This window comes from Drosophila simulans, chromosome 2R, assembly GCF_016746395.2.
Source record: "Drosophila simulans strain w501 chromosome 2R, Prin_Dsim_3.1, whole genome shotgun sequence".
In the NCBI taxonomy this organism is placed as follows: Eukaryota; Metazoa; Arthropoda; class Insecta; order Diptera; family Drosophilidae; genus Drosophila; species Drosophila simulans.
The window spans coordinates 4,500,578-4,526,521 of NC_052521.2; the positions used below are offsets into that span (position 1 = coordinate 4,500,578).

The window sequence follows — 25,944 nt, forward strand, 5'->3', positions numbered from 1 at the left end:
GAAATGGGTCAATCGCTAAACGATTGAAAATGTGTCAAATGGCCCGAAGACAGCTGCATCAACCAGTTGCAGCTACCAGAAATCTGCCTCTTCAATAGCTGGCTAATAAACGCGACCACATTCTGGCTCGAACCAGAAGCACTCAACCGAAAGCCACTCGACTCACCTGTGCCACCTGTTTTACCTGCACTTGCTCTGGCCACAAGAGCGAGCGAGCGCGATAGATGAGAGAAAGAGAGCTGTGGTGAGTTGGCTGGATCGTCTGGTGGTGAGTTTGACCTGCACCAACCTGGCCAAAAGCCGCCTTTCGGCCAACAGCCACTTTCTACGATCTTCAGTTGTTTGAGCAGCCCCGAAGCGAGCGGTGCGAGTGCTGCTCTTCCGCGAACCAGGAATTCTCAGTTAGAATCCCAGCCGATACGTATCAATCCGATCGCGAGTGCACGTAATTGGAGCAAGCGGATCGCCCGTTAATTGCTGGCGACGGTAATTGCAGGCCGCCGCATACCTGCCAACTGCTTAAGGTGTTCCCCGTTCGTTAATGTGTCAATTGATTGATTGGCCCGCGACCCGTGATTGACGCGCGATCCACTCACCGCGATGCTCTCGAAGAAGCGCTGGTGGAAGATCCGGCTGCCGCAGGTGGGCAAGCAGGATCAGTCGAGGAACTACCGGGACATCGTCAACCTGAGCGAGTGCTCCTCGGTGCTGGCCAACACGGCCACCACGATTAGCGACAGCTCCACCACCACCGCCAGCAGCGGCAGTCCCACCCGGCACCGGAGCTGCGACAGTCTCTCCAAGAGCTCCCAGGCGGAGGCGGGCAAGCTGTTTCCCCGGAACATGCCCAGCATACGGCGGAGTCGCCGCCGGGCTGTGTCCGCGGAAAGGGAGCGCCTGGCCAGCCGGGAGCGGCTGGAGGAGCAGGTTCAGCCGCCGAAAATGCCGCAGATAGGAGCTGGGCAGCAGTCCCGGCTATCGACGGTGACCAAACTGACGCCCAGGAAGCAGAGCGGCAAGTCCACGTGCTCCAAAAACAGGGGCAACCCCCCTGCGAAGTGCATCATCAAGTCGGCAGTGCGAACCAAGACCAAGCCAAAGGCGACCACTATCACCCTGGCACCCTACGAAATAGCCCTGGAGCTGCCCAACGAATCCCCTGCACCCACTTTGGCCATGGCCGTGGCCCAATCCTCCGGCTGCGTGCAGAGGAAGCTGAGCAGCGAGGAGCAGTTCCACTCCTCGGGTATCTCCTGCAACGGGGAGACCGACGACGACGTGGAGGTGGCCATGCTGACCGGCAGCCTAACGCCCTCCCAGATAGCCAGGATCCAGGGCCAGCAGATCCTCCCCTTTGGCGACCTGAGGAACCTGAACCGCTGCCGCAACAGGAACGCCGTCTGGCTGAATCCCAAGGATACGGAGCAGCTCCTCGAGGTGGACAAGAGCAGGAGGAAGGCCCACTGCTACTTCAACCAGGCCATTGCCGACGATATCCAGCTCAGCGATATTGAAGAACAATTGGCCAGATTTGATGGCCACTCAAAGAGGCCGCCACCGCCGGCAGCCACAGCTTCCAAAATGTGAGTCTCCGTCTCCACCGGCTATCACTAATGGCCATAACTCTCGGCGATAACTGGGCGGGGGAAAGCGGAGTTGGCGGCGGGAATGTGGCCAACTAATTTGAAATCCATTTGATGAGCTTTGCATCTCCCAATTTAAGTGACTATAAAACGGGCGACGCAGTAGAGAGTTTACGGCCCAATTTGATGGCTGCTTAATAGCTTCATATGAGCCGTGCTCCGTGCTCCGTGCTCCGAGTTGAGCAGCAGTTGGGTTCTGGAGGATTCTATTCCTAATCACTGGAATCATACTTTATGGTTCTTCAAATTAAACTGGCTGTTCGAAGTTATAGGCAAGGCAGATCGCATTAAAATGGGCTGGCACACTGACAGCTTTATAGATTTCCGACTTACGTTGTTCAGTTAATACTCGTAATATGGAAAATGGCCGCTTTCGTGTTGGGTAATTTAATACCTTTTGGCTGCCGTTGAAAATGTGGGTCTGCAACTTTCTACCAATGTTGTTTTTACAACTATTGAAAGAGTAGTGCGAAGGCCAAACAATTTACCGAATTTACCGACCACAATTGCAATTGTTTGAAAGGTAATAAACCAATGGACAATAGTGTTAGTTTTGGCCCTTGGGTTTATAGCCCATTTGGAGTTTGCAAAATTAATATGGAATTAATCCCTTGATATGTTTGTAACCATGGCCATTTCTTCCCCTTATTACATTTCATATTGTTTAGAACTTCTTAAGGAATCCAGAACGGTAAGTCATTCCTCCTTGGCGGCTCATAAATAGAGCCAAGTTTATCATTTTCACCTGATCAACAGCCGTTGTTCGCTACGCGTATCAGTTTCAATTGTGCTGAGAGTACAAATCCTGCTGGTCGCCCTCGAATAATGGCACAAATAATCCGCCATAAGAGGCTCTGTCAGCTGGAGGCGACTTTGTGGGCTCGCTAAGAAGGTGTTATTAATGCCCGACTATTTGCAAAACTGGCACCGGAAAGTTATTTATCAACTTTCTGGCCAGCACGTGCTCCTTCCTTCCTTCGCCTCGCTGTCGAGTTTTGTTAACTGCAAAATGAATTGCATGCAGCTAAGTGGCAACAGCAGCGGTTAAACGAGGCTGGCAGAACTTCGGGTCCACTGAGCCGCCCATCCTCCCGAGGTCCTTCTCCGCCGCTCGCCCGTCACCTTGTGTTTGCATCCTGCAGCCTCATAAATTCCATCCGACGACTTCATAAATTGAGTTCTCTTTGCCGCCTGACTGAGTGCCCTTCATCGCAAAGGTATTCTGTATCTTTCAGATCTCTCAGATACTCGGCATCTTTGCCATCTCGGCCATCTTTTGTATTCTCTGCATTCCGCATGCAGACTTCATTTGCATGGACTTCTGTTCATAAATCTACGCAAACTGTTAATTAGATTTTGTTTTGGGTGCAGCCATTAAATATTGGTGGAAGGAGTGTGCCATCAATTTCCCTTGAACAGAACTTTGTAATTTGAGACGCACATCCACCTCCAGTTCCAGGTCCAGTTCCACATCCAGTTCCACATCCTCTCGAGCCATTCGCAATCAGCGGGGCTATTACACTCCCAGTTTAAATAAACCAAACCCAATATTGACTGGCGGCTACTTAAAGCGTAATTAAGCGCCTGGCCGGCCGAACACTTTGCATAGGAATCTCAACAATAAAGTAAATAAGTAGGGACCGCCGGCGGCCCTCTTTTTCCAGCCTGGCTAATTGAAGTTGGCCAGCAGCGAGGGGCTAGTCCGCGTCCATGGACCACCCGAGAGGTTCACTCCGGACTTATCGCTTTACGATTTGCTGTGATTTAAAAATGAGCTACGCATTTGATTTTAATTGCATTCGATGTGCGCAGTAGTTGCGAGTGGATTGGAGTTGGAGAATGGAATGGAGTTGGAGTTGGGCTTGGACTTGGAGCGAAAGCCTTTTGGCCGTGATATATGGCATTTTAATTGAAATGGCAAAAGGCCGACAATCGTGTAGGGAAGGGGCATGGTCGCGAGGGGCGGGGGCTTAATCTGACTTTAACTGATTCGCGGACACATCAAGTAACGCCCCTTCGATGCTCCGCGCTTCAGTGAAGTGGATCTGATTTTCTTTGGCCTTTCTTCCACATACATATTTTCAAATTATTTTTTCGCTGGGCGTTCGGGCAATTTCTCTGGCTGTCAGCGAACGAAGCCAATCAAAACCACAACTTGTTCTCCAGAAGGTTCAACCCCCTATTATAATGTGTGACACAATCAAATGTTGTATAAGCCATCATTGTCTCAAAGTGGCTGGGAAGTCAGAACCCGCGTTTTATTGATTCAACACCTAATCGAGAATCCATAAAACGCATTAACAAAACACAAGATTTACAAGTGAATGGGGAAGAAGACAGAAGAGTTGATTGATTTCGCCTCGAGTTGGGGGAAACTCAATTTATAATCTCAAAGTGGTGGCTCAAAGGAGGGGAGGAATGGAGGGTTAAGTATTTTGCAAAGCACAAATGTGTTTATGAAACAAAATCGAAAACCGCAAAATAAAATTAGCCAAACAAGCCGTGGGCCAAAAGGGGAAAGGGGAAAGGGGAGGAGCTGGCCAAATTGAAGGGCGTTTCTTTGCAGGCTCATTATATTTCCTGTTCTGCCGCCCGATTATGATTATCTTTTCTCCTCGGATGCCCACATATGCACACATCCGAGGAGCTCCGTATCAGGATGGAGTCAATTTAGTGGCCATAAGTCAGAGGTTGCTGGTTGGGAGCGTGTGTGAGCCAAGTAAAGTGTTCTAGCCACGATCGGGAGTCGGGCACTTCGATAACCAGTTTGCCGCATTGTTGCGTTTAATTTTCGTAATTTACGTCTAATTGAAATCGGCGGAGAGCACAGGCCGTGTAATTAATTTAATGGCCATCGCTTTGTTGGCCAAATACAGGTGGGAAGCGAACCTGAAGCCCGTTTTGTGCCGTCATGCCCCTTTACAAATCGTTGCCAAATTGTGGCAACTTGGGTCTCGGACCTGGACAATTACCAAATGGCATTGCCGAGATCTCCAGTCGCCCACACACCGCATTGATTTCCATGGGAGCTCTAAAAATACAAACTTTAGAAATTGCCATCAATCAGACGGCGGTGGCCGCCTAATGAGAACCAAATGCAAATCGAGCCAAGTAGCAAACTGGCACAAATGTCACTTGGCCGAAAAGCTTGTGAAAGTGTCTGGCCCAATCGCCGATCGGCGATCGCCCGCACAGATCTGAAGCTGGAATTCAAGTTGATAATCGTGATTTGCTTGAAATATTTTAGCCTCTCGAGCGTCGAGATTTCCGCAAATTAATTTCGCCCCCCATCTGCGCGGCACTTTGCGGAGAAAGCCGGCTCGCAGATGGATGCATTTCGACTCCTCCGATCCCAGATAGCAATTTAGCTAAAAAAAACACGTGTTGTCAGCCTGGTTGGTACATCCACCTACGGCTTACTCTACACCAGGAAAAATGAATAATTTAGAGCTAAGTACATTGCAAAGCCGGACTATTAAAACTGCATACCATTATAAAGAATCTGATCTAAGGTGCCTGTCATGGGATTAGGGGAGAAGCTTGTTGAACAGGAATAATCACCGACCAGTCTACATCGTTTTTCCCAGTGTAACGAGATAGGACGTGAGTTGGGTCAACTCGAACACAATCGTCAGCATCAATCCGCGGCCGTTTCAACGAATCCGCATATGTCGCGCCGCCTACGCGACTGGAAGCGTTAATGAGACGCCGCTGGGCTCTTGGCCATGGCTGTGGCTGGCCCTGCAAATGGCAACTGATAAATTGGACCCAGCTCCTAACGGATCTGCGGATCTGAGCATCTCTGCCCGCTCTAACAAGATCCTGTTCGCGGCCTCGGCCATTCAGGCTTCATTAGCAGAGGCCGGGGCAGTAAAAGTCGGCAGTGGGGCTTTCGCACTTGGCCAGTTTCCCTCTCTGCGGCAGAGCAGAAAAAGACCAGAATGCGGACCGGACTGGCTGGTGGCTTCCTGGTTGCACCCAAATGCATTAGTCTAATGCGAACTTGGTCTTGGTCTTCGTCTCGGACGGCTGTGTGCTTGTGGCAGTGTCAAGTCGCTTGGACGACACTCAGGCCAAACATTTGATGACTTAATTGCGCATTTTAGCAGATACACATGAATGCGCCTAGAAAACGCTGGCGACTTGACAGTGCACTGAGAGAAACTTTAGAGCACTTCAAATAAATAGGAAAAGTTTACATACCTCTCAATTCGATAGAAGGTTATCAAGCCATTTTATAGCATTGTCTTATTACTATGTTGAAGCTCGAAAGTTTCTCAAGATTGTATACAACATTTTCTATCAGTGTATGCTGTCTTTGGGGCCTAAGGAGGTTCGCCTGTGATGCACCACACAACTTTATTTTGACAGGCGGCGATTAGAAGAAGACTTTCCCAGCCGTCCATCCCCTACCCGCCCCCCTTGCTGTTCCTGCTGCTTTGTTAATTGAAATGTTGTTGTTGCCTGCTGATGCAGATGCTGATTCCGATGTTTGTTTGCTCAGTTTCCGTCCCTGTCCCCCAACATATCGCCGTCTCCCTCCCTGTCGCCTGTCTGTCAGACGCTTGTTGCTTTTGTCAGTTGTCATGTTCTGAGCGGAGGGACCTACACGATTTTGACATTGGTATGGCGATTGCCATTACAGTTACAGTTAGCCATGCTTGTCCGCTTGTCCGCAAGTCCCCCTGTCCGTAAGTCCGCTTGTCCGTAAGTCCGCTTGTTTCATGAAGGAAGTCTCGGCGGCTGATCAAACGCATGCAAAGATAATCCGTTTACGCCCCGATGGGACTCCAATTGGAAATTGGAAATTGAAAATTCGTAGTGCGTGAGAAAACAGTTCAACGTTTTGAGCCTGTTGTGTATGCCATCATTAATTATGGGACCAAACATCCTTTCGGCCTTTTTGCTGACCATCGGAGCAGAGAGTCGAACCAGAGCGGTCATAGACGGCTGCACTTGCTCCACCACCGCGGTCACGGCCAGCTGAATATGAGGGGAACCAGGGGACTGGGGGCACTGCGAGGTGACTCGGGTGAGCGGAGTGCATTGCAACCGCAGGAAAGACATCAATTCCGCCCGAGGGAGTGTTTGGACTGTTGCATTATTTTCGGTAATTGCTTTTGGCCATTCCGGGATTGTCGCTGCCGAAACTAGATTCCCACGTTCCAACAGGTGAGGCCTGTGCCTCAGGCCAGAACTCTGCCCACCTGTTGGCCAGCCATCCATCCATTCAGCCATTCATCCATCTTTTGGAACTCTGCTCGCGTTTCACGCTCGGTTGGATTTGCTCGGCTGTCATACAGAACACAGACAATAAATTGTACTCTGTTTTTTTTTATCGTTTTTGGGCTGTTCTGTCTTTGTCTTTGTTCTGACTTCTTTGAGCTCCTCCAATTTCACTGGGCTTCTTCGGAAAGAGACTTGGGTCGCGTCAATTATTTCGTAGGATTTTAACGCACTTTAATTTAATCAACTTATTGTGAGCACTTTTTGTGCCTTCTCCGATTCCCAAATGTAATCTCTGCTTTGATGTGCCTTAATTTGATGGGAGAGACACGAAGAGATTGTTGCCAAGAAAGCAATTACATTTATCACCGGCTCCAATCATCATCATCATCATTAAGCGGAGTACATCAAATTAGAGGAGATATTTAATTTATGTCTAAGACCTGTGGGAGCCGCGTATCATTGGCGAGTAATCTTTGGGCCAGGAATTCACAGCTAACTAAATGGTCCAATTGTATGCTGGGAACGAGTTCAGAACAACGGAACCCGGCTCATACAATCCGTCAACAATCGGATCCGTATGAAGCTTCTTCAGCTCGAAGGCTGAATTAAAAACCCATGAAAGTCCGGCGGCAACAGAGTAGCATTTTGCCAGGGAAATCAATAAGGCGGCACACTAAGCCACACAAAAACTTGGCCATCAACTTGGCAGCCTAATGAAGCCAGCAGCCAACTAGTTAGTTGGCCATAAGTATCGAAGTTCGCTAAAAACGAAAAATACCTCCGAGCAGACGCCTCAAAAAGAGCGAACAAGTAGCGAACGAATACACGAGGCGAATTACAGAAGAAGAACAACATTTTGCATAAATTAGAGCGAGCCATGCAACATGGAAATCGCTGAAACGTGTCCAATGTTGTTGACAGCGTGGCAAGAGGGACGTTCGAGCTGGTGGCACGATGGTAAAGGGGGAAGCTGCATAAAATTAAGCAAAAGCTGTTAATGACGAACGCGAATCTGCTCAAACTCGACTCAAACCCGACTTGAGTGGAGTTGGGTTTCGCCCCACATGCCGCTTGCCGCATGCAGCATGCAACCAGCAACATGCAACATGCAATGCCGCGACATTAGCGGCAACAGCATCAGCAACTTGCTCCAAAATCGCAACTGCGAGTGTGGGCTGGCCAAGTGCATGTGGCCGCCGCTTCTTCTCTTGGCCCCTCCGATTAATTATGCATCTTAGCCGCTGCTGAAAACTTAGATCCAGATGCCGAGCTGTTGACTACGATGCTCTTGTTTGACTTGGTCATCTATATCAGGGAGTGGCATCCGCGGAAAGGGGATTCGGAGGCTAAGGCTTCCTCTACATGACCATTTAGTAAAATCTTTTGTTTTTCCTCAAATAATCCCTTGGTACGACCATCACATTAACATGCTTATAACCTGGAAAATATCTCATTTCATGGCCTCATTTCTGAAAGCCCCCGAAAGTATCTTGCGCCTACGCCTCTGCCTAATGCGATGCTGGCAGCTAGCTCATTGCTTATGGCTTATCACTAGCCTGGGTTCTGGAGTGGCGAATAACGTGTACCGTCTAACGGTAACGCTGCACTAAATCACCAGGCGGTACTTAAATAGGCGTTGCAGCACACACACACACACACACACTTGGATTCGAGGAACTTGTGCAACGGGCCCGACTGGCCCCCAAACCCAGCATAGACCCAATCCCAGAGCCACTGTTATCCCCGGCCAGGTCCCGATTCCAGGTGACTCCAGGTGAGGTTCGAGCCGCAGACAGGCACACAGAATGTGCTCATGCTCGGACAAAAAGCCATAAAGAAAGCGAAGAAGCTGAGGGAAAACAAGTCGAAATGCATAAAAACGCTGAGCGACAGCAACACGTGCAACATATGACGCGATTGCATGTACGGACTTTTTGTTTGGTTTACGGCCCGCTTTCGCATCCGATGGATTCGGCTGGAGCTGGGGCTATGGGTATGCGTGTGACGTAAAGGCAGTCAAACGCGGCAGTTTAACCCGAAACTCGGCTGCATAGGGGAATAAATTGCGGCATTCCGAGTCGTTTGGGAGTCGTTTGGGCCAGACAATGGAACACGCAACGCAACAAGGTCACGAGTTGGGAGGGCCAATGAACGAGATTTCGTAATGGGCCCTACCCTGATCCGAACTGCCCTGAACGGGCCCGCACTGCCACGCCCCCTCGAGCCAGATATAAATGGGATGCTCGATCGGTGATTGCAGATCGGTGATCCGAAATCGGAGATCGTGTGCTGGCCATGGATAATCAAGCATTACTGGGCCTAATCCACGGCTTAACCCGGCCGAGACGGCGTTTATCTTTCGGCCAATTGTGAAAGTAATTCAATGCGGATTGGCTGCCTCGACTCTTTTCAATTATTAAGAATTGCATGTTACGTATTAATTTCGATTCCTGGCGCTGCTGCCTCATTTGCAGCCGTTCTGTGTCGTAGTGCATTTAGCATTTCCCAGAATAGGAGCTCCATTGGCTGAAACGGGTTTCTGGGGATCTGAGTGGAGCGGGGGGTCCAAATGATTTTGAACCAGTTACGTGTTCCTGCTGCGGATTTTTCTGGGGAAACTGCGTGTCTAAAATTTAATGAAATCGTGGAAACACTGCGACTGCTGCAATCGGCGTAACGAATAGAAATGCCATCGATATTGTGGTGTTGCACATAATTGAGATATTATTACGGCTGGGATTTGGCATTTGTGCAACACAAAACGTGCTGAAATTGCTGAAAAGTCCGTTAATAAGCGGCGAATAGGATTGAATTGGATTAGATCAGATCGCAGCTGAACTCCGTAAGATGGGGAAATCGACGTGGAAGGAGCTCGGCACTTTTAATGGATTTAGAGAGTGTGAAAAGCATACAAATGAGATGTTATGAGTTATGAGAAAGAAGATTTAATAACCAGGAGAGAAGAACCAAAAGCCAAATTCAATTTGGTGTTAACATTCTCATCACGGCTTCTTTTGAAACGAAAAGTTACACTTTTAGTCGTACATATCTTTGAAGTTACTTAAACAAAGGTAATTTTCATAATTACCGCCCATTTATTTATCCAACACACCTGTGCTCACATTCAGTGCACTTTTCTGCACTCAAGCTGCCAGCTCGTATAATCGCATATAATTCCCAAAAGTGTCTTCAAAATACCGAAAATGATGCCGACCACTCGGTGTTGGCCAAGCGAAAAGACCGGATTGCCAGTTGTGGAACGGCTGGGCCATATTTCTCTGGCCATTTTCGTGCGATTGGAGTGCCAAACAATTTACTTTTAATTATCCTCAGACGTGCGCAATTGCGACAGGCCATCAAGGAAATGACAGACATCAAACCAAATAAACTGAAAATCTTCTTAACCCAAATTTATGTATATGTCCAGGCCGCCATCCGTAGTTGGCCATGCGGCATTTTTGCGTATTTTTCGTACTTTGCGCCTCGCGAAGTGGCGTTTAGTGCAGAATCGCATGCACCCGTGTGGAAAACAGTCAACAGGTTTCTCTGTCCGAAAAGAGAAAACCGAAATCCGGAACGCGTCTAGGCCGCAAAGTAGTGGCAGCCAAACAACAACTGTTGGCCATATTCCATATTCGGCAGCTGGAACTGCGATTTGAATTGAATTGATCTGATCTGATCTCATCTGGCGTGGCTCTTTGCTTTTTGGCCCGGCGCTTGGCCACTTGGTTGCTGTTTTCCGCTATCAAAGTCAATCGCCAGTCGGACAGTTACCAATTCATCGGGTGACAGATTACGCCCTGGCCAGTGGCAGTTGGTTGGTTTTGGTTTAGAAAGTACCCTGTGATCGATCAACTTTTGGCACCGAACCTACCCGCGCAGCAAATGAAATTTGCATTGGCAGCCACAAAGAAAGAGATGACTGGCCGTAAACTTTCTCCACGCCGAACTAAAAGCCAGCGTATGGAGGTGTTAATGGCTCCTGGTCATCCATGTGGTACTAATGCACACAGGGAGAGTAGCTAATGTACCTTCATGCCACACCAATGGCTCTCCACCCGGAATGTGGCATTCACTTTCTGTGGGCTTAGCTTCATTAGCAGAAGGCTAAACTCCGATTGTGATGAGATGTCTTCGATTTGCATAAGCCAGCGGGTATCTTTCGTTGGAATGGCAAATTGGTAGGGGCTTCTTCTCACGTTGATTAGTAAATAAAAAGGTGGAAGGCCCAATGGCTGCGTATGGTTGTTATTCATGCTCTGAATGTTGTGCAATTCAATATGCTGGGCGTTTGTGAATGAAACGTTTAATATTTCACACAACACTCTGAGCCTAACAAATGACTTTAATTGCCACATAAACACATGAGGTAGGAAGGCCGAAACATGACCAGGAATCTCTCGGCCGTCTCTGCTTGCCTGCATAATCGCGCGGCGTGCCACAAGCCGAGTGAAAGTACCGCAGAAAGCGGCGCGGAGAAGATTCCACTGTGGGCAGCGGTCAAGCGAGTGGCAGCCAACCTTATGACTGCAAATCGGACTCGGGGTTTCATCAGATCTGATTGGACAACTGCACGCATGCAGCTGCGCCGTAATTGCACTCAAAAGTCATTCGAAATACCTGCGGGCTCTCAAAACGAATACGTATTCCGCTAGTCCAGCCGTCTAATTGCAAATGAGTCGGGCAGATGGAGTCCGAAATGATTTAGAGGCATAATAGACAGAATGGCATTCCATAAATGATGTTCTATGGAAGGAGATATAAATGGTGTTGCTAAAGCAGCTCATTATAACTTACTAGATTTGAGATCACCTCATTCAAACAGAGCTTTATAGTACATTCAATCATGTTGTCAATAGATAAAGTAACCACCATAAAACAAAGTCTATAAAATTGTATTCCCACCATGTCCAAGTCCAAACTATTCGAAATTCATGGAGTATTAACTTTATAGTTCAGTTTCGCTTTCTTTTGACTACATTTAAGCACCTCCGAAAACTAGAAACCATATCCAATGATTGTTTCGTAATCTGGCCACCTTATAATGCTTTCCCTTTCGATTGTTATATTTTGCAGTACCCAGTCCAGCCAAGTAATCGGAAAATTCAAGCCCACGCCCGCACCCCGCTCCACCGGCAACATGCAGCAGGCCCCGCAGCAGCAGCAGCATCCCCATCCGCCCAGCAGCAGCTACTACACGCAAACCGAGAGCGAGCTACTGCAGATTGAGGCGGGCGGCACGGGCCTGACCTTCGCCTCCCACTCGCAACGCCCCGAATCGGCGATCAGCCAGGTGGCATCCACCGCCCACCTGGACGTGCCCTCGGCCGCCTCCAGCGGCAGCGCCGGCAGTGCGGTCAGTGGGGGCAGCGGCGGGGCTCCGGAATCCACGGGGCGCTTTGTGTCGCCGCTGCAGCGCCGCCACTGCCAGCCGCCCAGCCACCTGCCGCTGAACTCAGTGGCCTCCCCGCTCCGCACCGCCAGCTACAAGTCGGCGGCGGCGGTCGCGGGTCATGGCTTCCACCACAGCCACCACCAGCAGCTGGACTTCCAGCGGAACTCGCAGTCGGACGACGACAGCGGCTGTGCCCTCGAGGAGTACACTTGGGTGCCGCCGGGTCTGCGGCCCGATCAGGTAAGACGCACTGCAAGAAAGATGGGTGGCAAACCAAGTATATGAACAAAGAAGAGACTCACAAACAAGTTATTGTTCATCCTCGTTTTCATATTCGTTTCTTTACATATTAAAGTAAAGAACACTAAGTATTTCTTTGAGTGTTTGAACCGAAGCAACCCAGTATCTTCAGCATAATGATGACGAGCATACATGTGTTCCGATTTGTCGCAACAAATTAAGTGAAATCTCGGACGATGTGGGGCGAGGTGGTTGCCTTTTGGGGCCGCAGGCCACCCGCTGCCAGCTTTTGCTTTCCATCGATTTTCCACGCTCTCCCAATCGCATTCCCCGGCCAAAACCAAATCCAGTTCAAGTCTGGTCGTTGGCCACTTGCGCGCTTAAGGAAATCGGTTGGACACCGCTTTAATTTCACGCTGGAAATTCCGAAAAATTATCGCTCCCGAATCGCGATCGGTATTTGTATCTGGTGGAAAGCGAAAGCGTTTTGTAATTACCGCCGATACATTCGGTGGCAATTAGAGCTTGAAATGCCAGTCGATATTTTTTCGGGGCGGAGGCTTACATAAAAACTCCTGGGAAAAGCCGAAGTCGGCCTGCAATTTTCCTTTTCCTCGATTCATTTTTCCCATGAGCATTGCGACACTTTCCACCTGCACGAATTTGTGGGCGTGAGTCCGTTTAAAAACGCGTTTTTGGTTGCCTCCTTATTTCTTTCTCCAAATTTAATACATCCCATAGCAGTTAGCTTGAGTTTAATCGGAAGCTAATCCAACTTTCCGGCGTGCATTCTCCACTTTCCAGGTCCGTTTGTACTTCAGTCAACTGCCAGACGACAAAGTGCCCTACGTCAACAGTCCCGGCGAAAAGTATCGTGTCAAGCAGTTGCTGCACCAGCTGCCGCCGCAAGATAACGAAGTGAGTATTGGCCAAAGGGGCCAACAGAAGAGCATTGCTTCTGGCCAGGCCAAAAAGAATGAAAATGAACACAATGGCAGGCACTGGCCACTTAAAAATAAGTTGAAACGGAACTTAAGTTGTAAGGGAACTAATACCACTCTGGCCACTTTTGATTAACTAACAACGCTTTTATTTAGAGTAAAAAATATATATTAATTTCTTCATTGCTTTCCGACATTCCAAATAATTAAGTAATTTAAACTTCTCTTTGGTATATCCTATAACGAAATATATTCTTATAAGATGAGTAGTAAAATTGAATTAAAAATCCAAGTGAGCCTCTTATAAACTTTATTCCCAAAAAGTGTTTTTTTGAAATAGCAACTCGTTGTGACAAAATTTATAATTAGCCCGGTGCGGGCATTGAGTGCCTAGTATAAAGAAAGGGCTCCCTTCAAAAGGCCCGGCGAGATTAAAAAACTTGCCACCGCCTTTTGAGTTGCCTTAATTAAAATTCAGGAACACAAAAGCTGACTTTCCTCCTTTTCGTAACTTTTTTCGTCTATGTCTACGTGTCTGTTGCAGGTGCGCTACTGCCACTCGCTGAGCGACGAGGAGCGCAAGGAGCTGCGCATCTTCTCGGCCCAAAGGAAGCGGGAGGCCCTCGGCCGCGGGGCAGTCCGTCTGCTGTCCGACGAGCGGCCCTGCAAGGGGGTAAGTTTGGAAACATTTTTTACTGCCTTTTATCCCCCCCGTTTGCTGCACCCCTCCCGCGCACATAATTGTTGCTGAAATTTGCATTTTATTATGAAGATGAAGAGTCGTTTCGATTTCATTTGTGCCTGGCCGGGCGAAGTTTTGCGCCAGGGATTCCTTCTTGGCCCGGTCGCAAACAGGGGAAAAAAAATTGACAATGGCCCGGAAAAACAATGGGATCAGAGGGTGCGGGATGCGGGCTGCGGGGCGACCGGTGTTGCCAACTTTCAAACGTCTCGAAGTAAAAGATGACAAAAAGATTTCATTAAGTACACTTTCAGCTGGCGGAGGGCGAGTGGAAAATGAAAAACGTTGTTGCAAAAACAATTGCACTGACTTGGCTCTGACAACATAAAGGCTAAGAGAGTCGCAGCTTTTCCCCTTTTCCACAGTTTTCCTCGCGCGGAAAGCGAATGGAGCTGCCGGTTGGCCAAAGACGCAATGAAATGGCATTAAAGCACAATGGCAGTGGCATGAAATAGTGGCAGAGGTGGCACCCACAGTGCCTCCTGCGTCCTTTCACAGTCTGGCCCGGTCTGGGAAATTTGCATTGTTATGAGCTGACAGTCGGAGGACCTCCGCCACTCCACTCCACTCCACTGGCTCCCAGTTGGAGCTGGCATGGCGATGTGCACTTGGTCATCGCCAGCTCCGCACTTTGCCGGCTGATAGTTGGCAGCTCGATTTTATTGTGCTCACATTCGCCACTCGTAAAACTTATTAAAAACTTTGTGCCGCATGCTGCGTGTCTGGGAGCTGGTCGGATCCTCTCCGGCCGCTCTGGAGCCTCGATCCGTCGGTCTGCTCCTTGAATCCGTCTGCTACGTGCCCCGCCAAACGGGAACCAAGCCGGGATAGGGACTAGCCCGGAGTCCTGTGCGTGTGTCTGATTTCATGTGGCATGTCCAAATTGGCAGACGACTCGGGTTTATTATGACTGTGGCCCAACTTGGACCGCACTTCCCAGAGCTCGAAGTTCATTAGAGTCCCGAATAATCAGTGTGAACTTGGCAAAGAGTGCCCGAAAGTTTGCCCAACTCATACATTAGATACATAAGATTACTTTGAAATATTTAAACTGGCTGCATTTCGCTACTTTGAATTTTATAAATACTAATAACAATGAAGAATCTGCATGAGCCACCGAGAATATTTTTCCCAATTTAAAAATGGAAACTCATTGCTATCAATGAACATGTAAAGAAAAATCAATGGAACTGTGTGGGCGTTTTCGGCAAACTTTCCACTTCGTTGCCATGTGGAATCTGATAAACTTTAAAGGGATTAGAAAATCGGAGCTACCCGCAGTCGGAAAAAGTGCTTAAAATTCACAGACCATAACTGACTTGCTAAACGGACGTTAAAATGCGAACAAAGGCCTCAGCCCGGAGTCACCCACCCAGTCGAATGGCGTGGAAAGCATGGGGAAATTATGAGGGAAAATTTATGAAAACGTTCAATGATCCTGAATCCTGAATCCCGACTACACAGGGGGAGGAAGCTTTCGCAGTCAGTCAGTCAGGCGTGAATGAGTAGCAACGTGGGCCGCAAACGTGTGTCACATCCAACTGGCAATGATTTTGCCCAAAAATAATGGAATCGAGCGGCGGGCGGAGGAGGGGCTCTCTTCTTGACAGATTTTCCGCACGAACAGCAACGAGCGGAAGCTGAAGTTTTGACAAGGATGTGACACTAAAGGTCGTCCTGGCAACAATGAAATAATTACAAGAAAAGCCATCTCAGACTCGGCACTTTGCAGCAAGAAGTATATATTTTAGGATACAGAGAAAAACTTGCTTCAAATTTTAATCAATTAAATAAAATTAATTTACTGTGAGTGATAGGTGCCCTTTCGTTGATTTTCCCTCTTGTTTGCTTATAGTTTGTGTAAAAGTACTGCTGATTTTTGTTCAGTGCAGCTAGGTAGCAGGAGCAGAACAATAAGGACAACCAGCAAACGAAGGTAAAGCGCAGTGGCTGTTAAGCGAAAAGTTTATGTACTGAAAAGGGCATGATAACGAGCGTCATTAATAATTTGAGTTGCTTCTTGGGGGAGATTGGGGTTGGGAATGGAGCGGGATTGGGGCAGGATACTGGCTGTCTTGCCCGTCTGCCTGCCAGCGAAGTTTGTCGCTCCGAGTGGGATTAGTCCGGACACGAAATGGGTTAGCAAGGACACTGCTGGCGCCCCGGGTCATCCGGGTTCAGCTAGGTGCTGCGATGGCTCCGCCGGCAACAATTTGTCAATAGCATAATTGTCTGGCGCAGAGTGCCTGCAAACAAGCGGCAGCCAACAGCCAACTGGGATTAATTGGATTGATAAGATAAATGAGCAGCGATTGCTGTTATTTACATGACATTTAGCCGGGCTGGCAGTCCAATGAAAAATGTCATTTTAAGTGCACAGATTTCGCAGACAAACTAATCAATGGCGGGGGCGGGTTGGTAGGATTTGGGGTCCATCCATGGAAACTTTAGCACTTTGTGCCCACCGCAGAAACTACTTAAAGAGCTTCCTGCGGGAAAAGTTTTTTGCAGAGTTTCTGGGGTTAGCCGCGCCAGAGTGCAAGGACAAGTCTATTCCGCCCTCAACGCGTCATTAGCCAGGGAAAAGGGAAGGGGAATGAAGGAGGAACTGCCTAATTAAAGTGCGCCCTGCGCAGCTCCGAGGTTTTTATGATTTTCGTGGCCCGAGGCGATAAATTTTTGGAGTTGCCAAACAATTAACGACGCATAGAGGGCGCCACTTACGCCCCGGGAAATTATCAACCCCGCGCAGTCGGGACCACGGGTATTCGCCTGTCAATGCTTAATGGCTTGCAAAAGTAAATGCTGATTGCGGCAACGCGGTGGAGCAAGTGGGTCCAGGACGGGACGCATCCCACGGAGCGGGAGCATCGCCCGCGCCGACGTTTAATAGCCTGGAAAGTTAAGCAGCTCCTGTTCCAGGATGATGGCTGAATGGCAACAGCAACGGCAATGGCATTGGCATTGGGGCCCAGGATCCTGAATCCTTTGCGGTGGCTCTGTGGTGGCGTCGCGTAATTTGCCTGCGCCAGAAACCGCCAAAACCGAAAACGGAGACGCAGTGGAGCAATCTCGAGCAGTGTCTGAAATGAGGGTGCAAATTGGCAGGGAACTTGTGTTTGCCTTTGGCTCGTAGGAACTGCATGTGTCGCCCTCTTGGTTGATTGTGCATATATTAAGGCGGGCGGGCTAATTGCTTTATGCCGGAGCAGCCAAGATCTGCAGACAGGTGTGGAAAGCCATCGAAATAGAGTAAACGAATAAGAGTTCTGTGTGAAAATAGAATATAAGGTTTCACTACACTTCAGTATATGAGCGTAGAAACAATATATTAAGCAGACTAGCACTTTAAGAACTATGCTATATAAGTAGTGCATTGCATTACAGTTGCGACAAGGATCTACCCAATCTAATAGGATACACATAAGCCAAAGGTTTTCTTGGTGGAATACAGCGTGCTTTCTTGATTCTCAGCTGTGTAGCTATCACTTGATGTACTCTCAAGTATCCCCATTTCAAGATAGCCGAGCATTTAGCTTGGAACTATCCTGCTCGACTGTCTGACCTCTGAGCGAACTCAATTAGATCCTTAATTTAGGGACGTAAAAACGTCACCAGGCATTGGCCTGTGGTTGCGAACCCTTTTGGTCGAAACGAGTTCATTATGCGAGCGCGTTTAAATTTAACGAGTCTTGCCAGGAGTCATTAAAAGCGGCACTTCCTGCCCACATTTCCCAGTTTTCAGCTTTTAGTTTTCAGAAATTTCCCAGCAGCCAGCTCCACTTAAAGCGCTTCCTTATCCACAGAGGAGCGCTTCTGGGTTGGTGGGCGGAAGGTGGAGGAGCACACCGGGCTGACACGGACACATGGCCGGCAGCTATTTTTGCATGATTTCCGCTTTGGAAAACTCGAGGGGAGCCGCAGAGCAGGACACGGCGCCAGGACTTTTTCTTGCTGGCGGCTTTTCCTGGTCGGTTTTCCCAGTTGTGCGGCGTTGAGCTTAAGCGTTTTATTACCGTTATTTAGCATTTATAGTCGCTTAAATATTTCTGCCCCAGCAGCAACCAGACGCTGCAGATTTTTATCGCTCGAAGAACTTGAGCATATTCCTCCCATTCGTACGATTTACCTAACTCACTCCTACTTTTCTGTCTCCTTTCAGTGCGAGGAGCCTTTGTCCGGCGGTGACATCGTGGTTTTCGCCCAGCGCCTGGGCGCCCAGTTGTGCTGGCATCCGGGCTGCTTTGTGTGCAGCGTCTGCAAGGAGCTCCTGGTGGACCTCATATACTTCCAGCGGGACGGGAACCTCTACTGCGGTCGGCACCACGCCGAAACCCAAAAGCCGCGCTGCTCCGCCTGCGATGAGGTAAGTGCTTGTTAAATTTCTGGGGGAAGTCGGTAAGGGAATGTGGTAACTCTTGAATTAAAGGAAGTCGTTAGGAAATTTCAAATACGTCTTTATAAGAGAATAAAAAGAGAAGAGATAAGAGAAATTAAAGCACTTTCCGTGCTATGACATTTATTCATTATAATTTGTCATGTACTCCAGGCCATCCAGTGTCCATTGAATAATTTGGCAACCAGTTCTCTTCGCTAACAAGATACTATTCGCTTCCTTTCCACCCATTCCAGATAATCTTCTCGGACGAGTGCACGGAGGCGGAGGGCAGGACGTGGCACATGAAGCACTTCGCCTGCCAGGAGTGCGAGCACCAGCTGGGCGGTCAGCGGTACATCATGCGGGAGGGCAAGCCGTACTGTCTGGCCTGCTTCGACACGATGTTCGCCGAGTACTGCGACTACTGCGGGGAGGTGATCGGCGTGGACCAGGGCCAGATGAGCCACGACGGGCAGCACTGGCATGCGACGGACCAGTGCTTCAGCTGCTGCACCTGCCGCTGCTCGCTGCTGGGAAGGCCCTTCCTGCCCAGGAGGGGCACCATCTACTGCTCGATCGCCTGCAGCAAGGGTGAGCCGCCCACGCCGTCCGACACGAGTTCGGGTCCTCAGCTAAGGCCCACGCACCGAGCTTCCACCTCCAGCCAAATAGCAAGATCGCCGCGTAGAGGTGGAGACCGGGAGCGGGACCCGGGACGGAAGGCACACCACGGTCACCCAAAGGCTACGGGCAGTGCCGGAGATCTTCTTGAGCGTCAGGAGAGGCAGCGCATGGAGGCCGCGGGAGTGGCGGACTTATTGCTTGGAGGAGGGGTACCGGGCATGCCACGCCCAGCCCATCCACCGCCCATCGATCTAACCGAGCTGGGGATCAGCCTGGACAACATTTGTGCCGGCGACAAGTCCATCTTCGGGGACACCCAGACCCTGACCAACTCCATGCCGGACATGCTGCTCTCTAAGGCAGACGACTCGCACAGTTACCAGAGCATCGACAAGATCAACCTGAACTCGCCCAGCAACTCTGATCTGACGCAGAGCACCCAGGAACTGGCCAACGAGCTGGAGCTGGACAACGAGCCGGTGCGGGAGCTGCCCCACGATGGCTACGAGCAGCTCTTCGCTAACAATCGCAACCAGGAGCACCCGGCCGAACAGGATTTGGATGACGAGCAGCTGGACAACCGACCGCTGAAGGAGGTGCGCTTTCACAGCGTCCAGGACACTATGTCGCGCTCCAAGAGCTACACAGATAACTCCAATGCCCGGCGGCGCAGGAGGCGTCGCAACCAGTCGCGCAGCTCCTCGGAGATGCAGATCAACCAGACGAACCTCCGCCTGCATAACGCACAAACGCAGGTGGGAACGACGCCCCTCAATCTGCTGAACAACCTGGACAACTGCGACGTGGCCAGCATCTGCTCCACCTGCTCCTCCAGCTCCTCGAGCGACATGGACGACTACGTGTACCGCCTGCCTGCGCGGAAGCACTACGGCGGAGTGAGAGTGGCCTATGTGCCCAATGATGCGCTGGCCTACGAGCGCAAGAAGAAGATGGCCCAGGACTCGTCCCTGGCTCCCGGGGGAGGCAATGCATCCGTGGGCGGGGCACCGGCGATCATGCACGAGAGCAAGAACTGCACGATTTCCTGACCACCCCCCGTGCTGCCGCCACCGCCCTTCAACCTGAGCAGCTACTACATCCTGGACACGATCCTGGAGGAGCAGAGTCTGATGCTGCCGGAGAAGAAGCCCGGCTGCCTGAGGAGGGTGTGGAACTTCTTTGGACTGGGCAAGCCCCGCCACTCCAACTCCCAGCACAGCAGCAACGGAAGGCTATACAGCGTGTAGCTATGGAATGAGGTTTAAGAAGGGTGTTTTTAGCACGGTTGCCAACTAAGGTTGTTCCATTAACTACATAAGATTAGTTCATCAGAACACTTTTTAAAAATGTACATATATACAGATGGGGTAAACCGTGTTTTTAAATATATATCTCTTTAATGGCAACCGTGGCTGTAAATAACATATCGTCATGTATAATACACTTAATAAGAAGGCACATATGAGATCAGAGATGAGAGAAATCGTTGTACAAAGTCGAGACTATATCATATTTGCATATTCATATACACATTACCATAGGTATAAGTTATTCTAGAGCTAGATTAGGCGAACAAAACAAACGAAAAGTAGAGACCACAAACAACAAACAACGCAATCAACGAACAATAAACTCCAACGAAATCCTATCGAAGGCCAACAAAAGAATCTCCGAAAGAGTGAAAGTATTATTTGTTTCAGATCTTAGCCAAATGTGCAATAATTTAAAATATCAACGCAAAATGCTAAATTAACTCTTCCACCGGCAAAGCGAAACACAGCGATGTAAAACCATTAGCATTTGCCATATTTGCGGTTTCTTTTCTTCGAATATTTTGTTCATCAATTCGAATTGAAGATTCTTTTGTTTGAGGGCCAAATGTTTTATGTAATTTGCGTGCTTTCTCCGCGGCGTGAAAGGGAAATTGTTATATAAAAGCATGTGTCCAGAATACTTTTGTAACCAACCAGTGAGAGTTAAACGAAATCTTATTTCTAAGCTATGCTATATCAACAAGTGTGTATGGAAACATAATCAAAAGTAAAATATATGTCTGTGTATTTTATTCTTAACAACTGATCCGTCTTTTTATTAACCCATTTCGGTGCTCCTACTCCCTTCATAACCCCGAAGAACCCAAATCCTGGCTAAGTAAAGGGTATCTGATAGTCTAGCAACTCCCTTGTAGCGTTCACTCTAACTTTATCGTACAATATAAGCGGATTTTACATCATCCTATTTACGTGGCAACAACTGCATCCAGAATCCGGTCGTTGGAATTATATTGAAGCCTCGTGCCGATTCCCACAGATCCTTGGTGGTTCGCGGTGAGGCCTCAATCTTGTAATTTAGTATTAGACTGTAGAGCATTCCCTTGGCCTGCATCAGAGCATAGCGATTTCCTGTACATATAAGACATGCATTAGGTAAATACTAAATAATAAAATAATAATCCATAAGTAGGATTTACAAACCAATGCAGCTCCGGGGTCCGACTCCAAATGGCAAATATGTATAGGGTATCAAATCTTTTTTTCGCCTTTCGCTGAATCGCTCTGGATCAAACCTCTGGGGTTGCGGAAAGAAGCGCTCATCCCAGTGCAACCCACAGATGGGAATGCTTATATTATCCCCTGCCTTGAATTCGAAAAGCTTGATCCCTTCATCATCTGTGAGCGTGTAGTCCTTGGAGCAGAGCCGGTCTGCTGCTGCCGAAAGGGGCCACTTCCGAAGTGACTCGGAGATGACCATGTCCATGTAGGTCATCTTCTGCACGGCGTCGTAAGTAAGAGGTGCACCCTTTAGTGCCTCTTGGGTTTCCTCAACCTCTTCATATAAGCGCTCCTGGATGTCGGGATTGAGAAGCAGTTCGTAGGTGGTGGTGCAGATCAGATTGGAGTTGTTTTCGAAGGCGGCGAAGAAGAAAATGAAGCATTGGGCCACGATCTCATCGTCCGTCCAGTTATTCTTCGACTCCTTCTTGGCCTCCATCAGAAGCTGGATCATGTCGGGCCTGGTTATATTGTGCTTCTCGCGGTACTGCATGGCATCCACCACCAGGCGAACAAAGTACTCAACATTTTCGGAGTTAAAGATAGTCAGTTTGAAAAACTATTGGAAGTGACAATTATAAATATAGTGAACTTTATTCGCTTCGTAGGTACCCACATTAAAAACTTTCGGAGCAAGTAAGCACATCATGAACTTTTGGAACGGAAGTCCCCGTGAGAATGATAGGGTTTTCCCGATCTTATGGAACTCATTCCCTGGGTCATCAAATGAGTTAACCTTTAGTCCAAAAGCCGTAGTTGCAATCACGTCGTTGGAAAGCTTGTTGCAAAGCACTTTCATGTCCAGCTCAAAGGCATTTTCACCTGCAGCAAAAGGCTGGGAGGATTTCAGGTGCTCCAAGCATTCCGCGAAGCTCTCGTTCATCAGGGTGAACATGTTTCGCATCTTGGCCGCCGTGAAGACCGGGGTCAGGACGCTCCTCATGTTCCTCCAGTGCTGATCCCTCATCACATTGAGCATGTCGTTAACTAGACGCTCGTTCGGGATATTCAGTGTCTGGTGGTTGGGGAAGTGGTCAAAGTCCTTAACGCATATCTTTTTAATCAGCTGGGGGTCGTTTATCTGGATCATTGGGGTGCGTAGATTAAAGAGCCCTACTAGCTTGCTGGAATTTCACAAGATTCATTAGCATTTCACAGCCCGCAGTCGATCCGCCAACCACTTACCGATGCCGAGTGCGATTATAGAACTCGGAGATTTGTTTTTGGAATGAGGCCTTTTGCAAGGCCGATGCACCCATGTTACCTACAAATGGGTGCGGTTTCTCGAAGTATAGGTCCCGATCTTTGAAAGCCTTGAAGGTGCCAGTACTCCACTGGAACAATAGTAAGCCGATGGTAGCCAGAACGAGACATATTTCCACAAAAGCCATCTTAGTCACCTGAAGTAATTAATTCAAACTGAAAGCGATGAGTGCCCACTACGTCTCTATATGTTTTTATGGGAGAATTTGCTACTAACAGGTTCGACACTGCTTATTTTAAGTGGAATCTTATCTGTCGCTCTCTTTGGGTTTTGAGTTGTGAAAAAGCTAGTGAGAACATAGCTCTCATCGATTTGTTTGTTTATTTTCTTATCTAATGAATGTAGCTTTAAGTTTTTGGGGGGTAAACAACTTGGTTTTTCCTTGCCATGGTGTAAAAACGAAGATTACCATTTATTATCAGCCAAATTGGCATTGATATCAATAATTATAATAATCTTTCTGAATAGGTTTTATGTCCTTAAATTGCTTATTTCATAAGGTATAAATACTCAAGGTGTGTTAGATTTAATCGCAATGAGTTCAAACTGGCATTGAACGGCTAAAAAGTATATAATAAGTAGTACTTAGGTCTTCTCTAATAACATTTGACCAAGAGACATGATATTATACACACTTATTAGCTAACTAACCGGTATGTGGTAGTCGATGCATTCTCTCTTAATTTTTATTTTTTGAGCTAGAAGTTCTAAAACGATATAAATAAAAACCAGTAATTTGAATAATGTTCCTTTTTTATTTTATAATATCAATTAATGTGTATAAATCATAACAATAAGGAAAACATGTATATTTTTGTGAGCAGATAACCGATCAGTCAGCTTATTTTCGCGGCACCAAGTGCATCCAGAATCCGGACCTAGGAGTAAAATTGAATCCGCGCGCCGATCCCCACAGATCCTTGATGGTCCTTGGGGAAGCCTCGATCTTGTAATGCAGAAGTAGGTTAAAGAGCATACCCTTGACCTGCATCAAGGCATATCGGTTTCCTACAAAGAAATAGTATGATTTAAACTGTCCTCCTTATCGTAAGACTTTGATTAACTGACCTATGCAGTTCCGAGGTCCCACGCCGAAGGGCAAGTAGGTGTAGGGCACCATGTCACCCTTTCGCTCTTCGCTGAAACGATCCGGGTCAAACTTCCTGGGTTCCGGGAAGTAGCGGTCATCCCAGTGCAACCCGCAAATGGGAATGTTGATCCGGTCGCCTACTTTGAAGTCGAACAGCTTGGTGCCATCATCATCGGTGAGCGTGTAGTCCTTGGAGCAGAAGCGATCAGTGGCGGCGGCCAGAGTCCACTTTCGAAGGGACTCGGAGATGACCATGTCCATGTAGGTCATCTTCTGCACGGCGTCGTAAGTGAGGGGTGCACCGTTCAGAGCATTCTTCGTCTCGATTATCTCCTCGTACAAACGCTCCTGGACGTCGGGACTGTGAAGCAGTTCGAAGGTGGTGGTGCAGATCAGATTGGAGTTGTTTTCGAAGGCGGCGAAGAAGAAAATGAAGCACTGGGCCACGATCTCATCGTCCGTCCAGTTATCCTCCGACTCCTTCTTGGCCTCCATCAGAAGCTGGATCATGTCGGGCCTGGTTATATTGTGCTTCTCGCGGTACTGCATGGCTTCCACCACCAGGCGGGCAAAGTAATCAACCTTGGCGGAGTCGAAAATAGAAAGCTTCAGAAGCTGAAAAGGACAATATCTTGAATATATAATCTATTCAGTGCACATCAAATATTAACAAGCTTACACTGAAAATCTTTGGCACCAAGGCGGACAGCATGAACTTGAAGAACTGAAGTCCTCGGGAGAAAACCAGCGACTGTCCGATCTCGTAGAACTCATTTTTCGGGTTGTCGTACGAGTTCACCTTCAGCCCGAAAGCGGTAGTGGCGATGATGTCGTTGGAGAGCTTGTTGCACAGCACCTTCATGTCCACCTCAAAGCCCTTCCTGCCCGGCAGGGTTTTCGATGAGCCGTCCAGGTGCTGCATGCACTCCGCGAAGCTCTCGTTCATCAGGGTGAACATGTTGCGCATCTTGGCCGCCGTGAAGATCGGAGTGAGGGTGTTTCTCATGTGCTTCCACCGCTGGTCCCTCATCACGCTGAGCATGTCGTTGAACAGGCGGTCGTTGGAGCTGATGAAGAGCTGGTGGTTGGGGAAGTGGTCAAAGTCCTTTACGCAGATCTTTTTGATCAGCTCCGGGTCGTTTATCTGGATCATAGGAGTGCGCATATTGAAGAAGCCCACCAGTTTGCTGCATTTAGATGAGCAGTCTGTTAGCGTTTGAACAACTTGAGGTTAGTCGCATAACTACTTACTGTTGACGAGTGCGTTCGTAGAACTCGGTGATTTGTTTCTGGAAAGAGGCCGTCTGCAAGGCCGATGACGCCATATTACCCACAAAGGGGTATGGCTTTTCGTAGTAGAGCTTCCTTTCCTCAAAGGTTTTGAAGGTGGCCGTGCTCCATTTGTAGACGAGATAACCGATGACCACAAGGGCCAGACAAATTTCGATCAGTGCCATTTCTGGGCTAGATACGTTTCACCACCTGTTCAGTACGCTGCAAACTGATTTTCACAATTACCCGACACGCCAATTTATACACTCCGCTATCAAATATATGTGTGTATGAATATGGTAAGAAGTATGTACGCTCTCGACAGGTTTCAAGCTTTATTCAGCCAGGTTTTTTTTTTTTTTTGCATAGAACACTTATCTCTTAGCCCGCTCTCCGTGAAAAATCTTTGCGAGCGATGAGACTACAGCAAACTGTTGTGCTTGGCACCTATTGATTTGTTTATATTTGGTGCTATCTATCTACGAGTACTTCAAGCGCGAGTGGTTTAAAGGCTCTCTTCTCTCCAAAAGTCTAATCACAAGCGTATATACACGGCAATCTAATCAGTGACAAC

The 25,944-nt window shown here is 48.4% G+C and overlaps 3 protein-coding genes across 3 annotated transcripts; 1 reads left to right on the plus strand and 2 right to left on the minus strand.

Annotated features, from left to right (window-relative positions):
• The first annotated feature begins 319 nt into the window (after positions 1–319).
• Positions 320–21,267, plus strand: LOC6733330 (protein espinas). Its single transcript, XM_016167569.3, has 6 exons — positions 320–1,583; positions 11,949–12,507; positions 13,312–13,425; positions 13,993–14,121; positions 18,353–18,556; positions 18,823–21,267. Exons 1-6 carry the CDS (start codon positions 601–603, stop codon positions 20,239–20,241), a joined length of 3,408 nt encoding a protein of 1,135 aa, XP_016026243.2. The 5' UTR covers positions 320–600; the 3' UTR covers positions 20,242–21,267.
• Positions 21,253–23,213, minus strand: LOC6733331 (cytochrome P450 9b1). Its single transcript, XM_016167374.3, has 4 exons — positions 22,930–23,213; positions 22,361–22,868; positions 21,667–22,303; positions 21,253–21,594 (listed from the first exon to the last, which is right to left on the minus strand). Exons 1-4 carry the CDS (start codon positions 23,133–23,135, stop codon positions 21,428–21,430), a joined length of 1,518 nt encoding a protein of 505 aa, XP_016026244.1. The 5' UTR covers positions 23,136–23,213; the 3' UTR covers positions 21,253–21,427.
• A 530-nt stretch (positions 23,214–23,743) lies between these two features.
• Positions 23,744–25,620, minus strand: LOC6733332 (cytochrome P450 9b2). Its single transcript, XM_002080353.4, has 4 exons — positions 25,350–25,620; positions 24,778–25,285; positions 24,077–24,713; positions 23,744–24,016 (listed from the first exon to the last, which is right to left on the minus strand). The coding sequence occupies exons 1-4, from the start codon at positions 25,553–25,555 to the stop codon at positions 23,850–23,852; spliced, it is 1,518 nt and encodes a 505-aa protein (XP_002080389.2). The 5' UTR covers positions 25,556–25,620; the 3' UTR covers positions 23,744–23,849.
• Between the last annotated feature and the right edge of the window lie 324 nt (positions 25,621–25,944).

Excerpts from the sequence above, each read along its gene's own strand:
- LOC6733330 (XM_016167569.3), top strand. The coding sequence starts at position 601 with ATGCTCTCGAAGAAGCGCTGGTGGAAGATCCGGCTGCCGCAGGTGGGC. Across the intron at positions 1,584-11,948 it reads GCAGCCACAGCTTCCAAAAT|TACCCAGTCCAGCCAAGTAA; the intron begins GTGAGTCTCCGT and ends TATATTTTGCAG. Across the intron at positions 18,557-18,822 it reads GCTGCTCCGCCTGCGATGAG|ATAATCTTCTCGGACGAGTG; the intron begins GTAAGTGCTTGT and ends CACCCATTCCAG.
- LOC6733332 (XM_002080353.4), bottom strand. The coding sequence starts at position 25,555 with ATGGCACTGATCGAAATTTGTCTGGCCCTTGTGGTCATCGGTTATCTC. Across the intron at positions 25,286-25,349 it reads TACGAACGCACTCGTCAACA|CAAACTGGTGGGCTTCTTCA; the intron begins GTAAGTAGTTAT and ends ATCTAAATGCAG. Across the intron at positions 24,017-24,076 it reads GGGACCTCGGAACTGCATAG|GAAACCGATATGCCTTGATG; the intron begins GTCAGTTAATCA and ends ATTTCTTTGTAG.
- LOC6733331 (XM_016167374.3), bottom strand. The coding sequence starts at position 23,135 with ATGGCTTTTGTGGAAATATGTCTCGTTCTGGCTACCATCGGCTTACTA. Across the intron at positions 22,869-22,929 it reads TATAATCGCACTCGGCATCG|CAAGCTAGTAGGGCTCTTTA; the intron begins GTAAGTGGTTGG and ends GTGAAATTCCAG. Across the intron at positions 21,595-21,666 it reads CGGACCCCGGAGCTGCATTG|GAAATCGCTATGCTCTGATG; the intron begins GTTTGTAAATCC and ends TTATATGTACAG.